Below are 6,029 nucleotides of genomic sequence, written 5' to 3'. Positions count from 1 at the left end.
CTTTGAAGTTTGATAATAAAAGACAAGCTCTACCCAAAGATTGGCAGAACGCTCTGTGAACGGCTCGTAGGAGCAGCTCACTGTGTCTTCTCCTTCTGCAGATGCTTGGCTAAAAACTCATATACGTTGTCTGTGGTTCTCTTTTTCCATGTAGRTATCAGAAAATACCTAACAAAAACCCTGATGAGAATAAAATAMGTCAGTTAAATATGGAGTGACAGGGTTAACTTTATTCTTGTAAAACAGGCTAATCATTATATGAGGTTTTAAAATGAGAAGAAAATACRAGGATTCAAATTAAATTGGGAGTTTACAAATGAGCAATTATGKAACTGCTTAAAGCGGGTCAAAAGGATTGACAGAATAAAACTAAAAATCTAGTTCTATGTGTAATTATTGATTCAAGGTAATAATGTCTAAACATTTTTCATAATCATAATTTACAGTTTTTGATTTGAGACAAAATAGGGTTGTCTTTTATTACATGAATGGAATATATCACAAAGGATCTTAATTTATCACGGATCATTAACGTTTCACACTATTGATAATATTTTACAAGCCTTTAGTGTAGCGGGTTACTTCTTGTTAAATGAGGATTATTTGATTGAACTTGATTAAAATAACAAAAGCAAAAGATTGGTTTAAGATTTCTGGTAAAGTTTCTATTAGGGATCATTCCTATATACATTTCAAATGATATTCCTTTGATAAAACATGACTACAGGCAGCACATTCATTTCATAATCTGATCCTTTACATGACTTTTTGTTTGGTTTCTGATTTTGTCTGATCCTATGATTATGGCAACACTTAAAACAAGCAATGCTATTTTTGAAGGTTGAAATGTGTCACTTAATTTAAGCATTTCTTTAACCATTATTAAGAGGAGAACTTAAATAACAAATGTTATTGATATATTGATGCTCTATTGGCTTAGTACATATATATATATATATATATATATATATATATATACCAAACTTTTATATAGTCATATAAAAAAGTTTGGGCACCCCTATTAATCTTATTCATTTTTAGCTCTAAATATTTGGATGTTTGCAACAGCTATTTCAGTTTGATATATCTAATAACTAAAGGACACAGTAATATTTCAGTATTGAAATGGGGTTTATTGGACCAACAGAAAATGTGCAGTACGCATTAACACAAAATTTGACAGGTGCAAAAGTATGGGCACCTCAACAGAAAAGTGACATAAATATTTAGTAGATCCTCCTTTAGCAAAAATAACAGCCTCTAGTCGCTTCCTGTAGCTTTTAATAAGTTCCTGGATCCTGGATGAAGGTATTTTTGACCATTTCTCTTTGCAAAACAATTTCAGTTCAGTTAAGTTTGATGGTTGCCGAGCATGGACACCCCACTTCAAATCAGATGTTCAATGACATTCAGGTCTGGGGACTGGATGGCCATTCCAGAACATTGTAATTGTTCCTCTGCATGAATGCCTGAGTAGATTTGGAGAGGTGCTTTGGATCATTGTCTTGCTGAAATATCCATCCCCGGCATAACTTCAACTCGTAACAGATTCTTGAACATTATTCTCAAGAATCTGTTGATATTGAGTGGAATCCATGCGACCTTCAACGTTAACAAGATTCCCAGTGCCGGCATTGGCCACACAGCCCCAAAGCATGACGGAACCTTGACCAAATTTCCCAGTGGGTAGCAAGTGTTTTTCTTGGAATGCTGTGGGGTTTTTTTGCCATCTATAAGGCATTTTTTTAATGACCAAACAACTCAATCTTTGTTTCATCAGTCCACAGGACCTTATTCCAAAATGAAGCTGGCTCGTCCAAATGTGCTTTTGCATACCTCAAGTGGCTCTGTTTGTGGCGTGCTTGCAGAGAAGGCTTCTTTTGCATCACTCTCCCATACAGCTTCTCCTTGTGCAAAGTGCGCTGAATTGTTGAACTGTTGAATAAAAAACAATTCATGATCGGTTTTGGACGGGCGATGTGCCCTTATTGCATAATAAATACTAAAGAATGATCGCTATCATTAACGGTACAGGGAAGAAGCTTTTAGTTATCTTGCTTTGCTAGCAAAATCATTAGCTAGCAGCTAGCTTATAGCACAACAACAACAGCCTAATGTCTGTATGATAAAAATACTGAATCGCTACGTTGAGSTCTGCAGTTAGCCGCCTTATCTMACTGCGCGAGAGGCAACTGCGTCATGCGTCACGGGCAAAAGGTCAAAGGTAACAAGGTGACCAGAGGGCTTATTATGTTGTACAAAAAAAATAAAAATAAAATAATAATTTTAGTACATGTTATGTGTCACAAGAGGGCTTAGAAAATAATAATACAAAAAAACAAATAAAAAAAATAATAAATTGACCAAAAGGGCACTTGGCGCCAAGGAGCAAAAAGGGCAGGTGCTCAAGCACCCCCAGGCCCCCCATCTGCACGTGCCTGCCACTCGAGTTCAGATAGGGGGGGCCATTCCTCCCAACCACACCTCTCCAGGTCTCACTGTCATTGCCCACGTGAGCGTTGAAGTCCCCCAGTAGAACAAGGGAGTCCCCAGGAGGGGCACTCTCCAGTACCCCCTCCCTCTACTCTAGTGTTCATTATATAATCCATTGATTTCRCTTTTTGTTTTGTTCTTTCTGTTGCAGAATGAAGTCCAATTCTTTCTGGGTGTGCTGGGATGTGAGACTRTGGGCGATTTCCACAATTGGTGGACCAATTTACTGCTGAAATGCCACACTGAGGCCTCACAGGCACTGTCGGKGTATCCCATGGAGATGCGCCGCCTCTGCATCTTTACACACGCAGAAACTGATTTGACGAAGATAGGTCTCGCTATAGAGAAACTGATATTAGATTTTATTACCGTTATTGCATTTTACTTAGAAAGCAGTTTTACTTGTTTCCTCATCATTCATGCCAGTATATTTTGACTGTGCTGCCTTGATCTTGATTTATTGGTTTGCTGTTTAATGCAAGTTTTCGTTGTATGTTCTGTGCCTTTCCATAGTCATTACTTCTAAGCTTTTCTTAGCATTTCATTTAACATTGCATCCTTTCTGTGGTTCATTAACTTTTAAATATCACCCTAAAATTTTCGTTTTTTTCCACCACAAAAAGAAACAGTAAATGCCATGGAGGGTTGAATGTCCTTTTTCCAATCTTAACCCTAACATTCTTTAAAATTTTATTTCTTTACATATTCTTTATTAGATTGTAAGGGGGACATTGTGATTTCGATCCACCGCCTNGTATATTTTGACTGTGCTGCCTTGATCTTGATTTATTGGTTTGCTGTTTAATGCAAGTTTTCGTTGTATGTTCTGTGCCTTTCCATAGTCATTACTTCTAAGCTTTTCTTAGCATTTCATTTAACATTGCATCCTTTCTGTGGTTCATTAACTTTTAAATATCACCCTAAAATTTTCGTTTTTTTCCACCACAAAAAGAAACAGTAAATGCCATGGAGGGTTGAATGTCCTTTTTCCAATCTTAACCCTAACATTCTTTAAAATTTTATTTCYTTACATATTCTTTATTAGATTGTAAGGGGGACATTGTGATTTCGATCCACCGCCTAAGAGCCGTAGGGGTGCTCTGTCCGTTTTTACCCCCAAAAATGAAATGAAATGACATGAAATGACATGAATGAAAGACAACATCAATACTTGAAATGATGCTATGTATGCCAACATTTGTAAAAGCCTCGGGGGATGTTTTCTGGAAGGGATAGTGTCTACTCTAGGATTTGTCTTCTCCTTTTTGGGCTCTTTTAGAGCCCAACAGGGGGAATGTTGCGACGCTTTACCAAGGTCAACAAAGAGTCACATGCTGTTAGACAAAAGGCCCATAGTAAAGAGTTACATTTTTGATTCTGTTAAACACCAAGGTCCATTTCTCACGAAAAAGAAACGTATTCTCAGGCCACAGAGACATGKTGTGATTTCAGGGAGTRTCTTCAGTCCATATAATCAGCTACCCTCCTTCTCCTCGGACGCTGCACAGACTTTTTTAGATACTCTTCTCAAATGTAATGGCTAAAGCATCTCCTTTCAGCACTGAACATGAATAAAATAAGTAAAGTCTGAATGCTTTTCTTGACTGATTTTATGCTCCGTGTGTCAATACAAATTATGATTCATCGATCGGGATTCCTATTCCCAACAGTACTTAAAAAGTATGCCTAAAAATTACATGAAAAGTACTTTGTAGATGCCTAAAAGACATACTTCTGCATATGTATTAATTAGTTTTATTTTGTAATCAGGTTGCTGCGTATTGCAGACTTTTGCCAGGTCCCTCTTGAAAATTAGATCTGGATCTCAACAGGGTTCACCTTAAATGAAGAAAATTTTAAAAAGGCATACTTTATTAGCCTAAAATTTACACTAAGATGTAATTTAAAACAGTGAAATTAATAATTTAAAGTAGTGTTAAGTGAATTTAAAAAAATTCTATTTTGAGAATATATTTTAAAATATACACAAAATATATTTTAAATATACTTGAGCAAGTGTATATTTACACTTGGGCAAATATATATTTTGTTCACTTCAAGTATACTTTTATTTAATATATTTATTAAAAATGTATTTTTGTACAATTATGTTTAAAGTTCTAATTTTGAAATTGGTACAAGTATACTTCAGATATATTTATAGGTAGTACACTTAAAATACTATACTTAAAATGTACTTTCACAAATGTAAGTATGTTTGAAATATACTAAAGTATACTTTTTTTCACCTGGGATGGCATAGAAATGGACATAATACCAGTTTCCAATTTTCTAGCTAAAAACTGCAGTTATAATTCGTAGAGCAAAGAGCTTTTAGAGCTGGACAAAATCTTAAACGTTGACTTGAGTTGCACATTTTAGCCCTGAGAGTTTAGGTGTGATATGAAAGTGATTTATCACACCAGCAGTCAGGATTTTTGTCAGAACCTTCTGAATTTGCTCTTGGTTAAAAGTTCTCCAGCCTTTTTAAGGTTCCTTACCTGTGAATATGACCGTTCCAGTCCAGTACCTTACCACTGTCCATGAAAACTGTTTGGATGCGGTTGGAAGGTGCCTCGGGTTTGGGACGGGTCCCCCTGGGGTTCCTGAACGTATCATGGTGTGTTCTGGTATTTAGCATTCTACCCTGGAGAACGGCYGGTMGTTGCGCAAGCGCGGCTCTTTGAACGTGCATGAATGAGGAGTGAGGAAAGCTCAGGAGCTTTGGGAGTACTGGGACTGAGGCGAACTCAGACCGGATCAGACATGGAAGGACAGAGCTGCAACAACATCTGCTCCTGGACGCATAAACCCGCTACGGACTCCAAGAAGAAGAAAAAGGAAATCCCGGAGATGGTGACTTTGAAGAAGGAGATCGGGCTGCTGAGTGCCTGCACAATCATCATAGGTGAGGCAGGAAAACAAGCTGCGTGCTCAGCTCCACTTCTTACTTTATTACAGCAAAAGTTTTCCTCACGGAAAAAGTTGAGGTATTCCTTTGGTTCTAACGCTTTTTACCAGGCCTGACGGGTACTACGATAAGGCCTGTGTGTCAGTGCTGTGGTTTTAAGTCATTCCACAGATTAGTCTTATTGTTAGCCTGCCACCATTTGCCTCAGACAGATGACACGGTGGTCTCATGGCGATTCTGATGTTCTGGAGGCTGAATCTGAACTTTGCTGCCAGAATTGGAGTCTGAAATCGCAACCACTACCTCGGTAAATTTTTGAACCAGGGAATATTTTTTAAATTGATAATGTTGAGCGTTGAAATGAAAACTCAAGGTTTCAAGGGCCACTGTCCTGCAGTTTTTAGATGTGCAGCAGATATGAAACACTGGAATGAAATGGCTTAATTACCTCCTCCTTGTGTAGAGGCTTGCTAATGACCTAATTATCTGTTCAGGTGTGGTGCAGCAGAGGCACATCTAAAAGTTGCAGGGCAGTGGCCCTCCAAGACTGGAGTTTGACACCTGTAATGTAATGCAATATTCCTTTATAAACTTCAGGGGGTTTTCATCAGTTTATAATGTTTAG

At 37.6% G+C, this 6,029-nt stretch overlaps 1 protein-coding gene and 1 long non-coding RNA gene across 2 annotated transcripts in view; one reads left to right on the top strand and one right to left on the bottom strand.

Moving 5' to 3' along the window:
* The window catches only part of LOC108165986 (uncharacterized), a 7,896-nt gene extending 2,807 nt beyond the window's left edge, over positions 1–5,089 (bottom strand). The window contains exons 1-2 of the long non-coding RNA XR_001776304.1: positions 4,995–5,089; positions 1,837–1,935 (exon numbers count right to left, since the gene is read on the bottom strand). This is a non-coding gene — a long non-coding RNA (uncharacterized LOC108165986). The remainder of the gene's footprint in view (positions 1–1,836; positions 1,936–4,994) is intronic.
* Positions 5,090–5,154: 65 nt separating this feature from the next.
* Positions 5,155–6,029, top strand: part of LOC103460632 (asc-type amino acid transporter 1-like) — a gene marked incomplete at its 3' end in the record, with an annotated part of 37,102 nt that continues 36,227 nt past the window's right edge. The window contains exon 1 of the mRNA XM_017303418.1: positions 5,155–5,401. Within this exon, the coding sequence (XP_017158907.1) occupies positions 5,191–5,401 (211 nt within the window). The remainder of the gene's footprint in view (positions 5,402–6,029) is intronic.

Source organism: Poecilia reticulata, unplaced genomic scaffold (genome assembly GCF_000633615.1).
Source record: "Poecilia reticulata strain Guanapo unplaced genomic scaffold, Guppy_female_1.0+MT scaffold_267, whole genome shotgun sequence".
Lineage (NCBI taxonomy): Eukaryota > Metazoa > Chordata > Actinopteri > Cyprinodontiformes > Poeciliidae > Poecilia > Poecilia reticulata.
The sequence above is the reverse complement of the archived record's forward strand: the minus strand, read 5'-3'. Positions and strand labels throughout refer to the sequence as shown.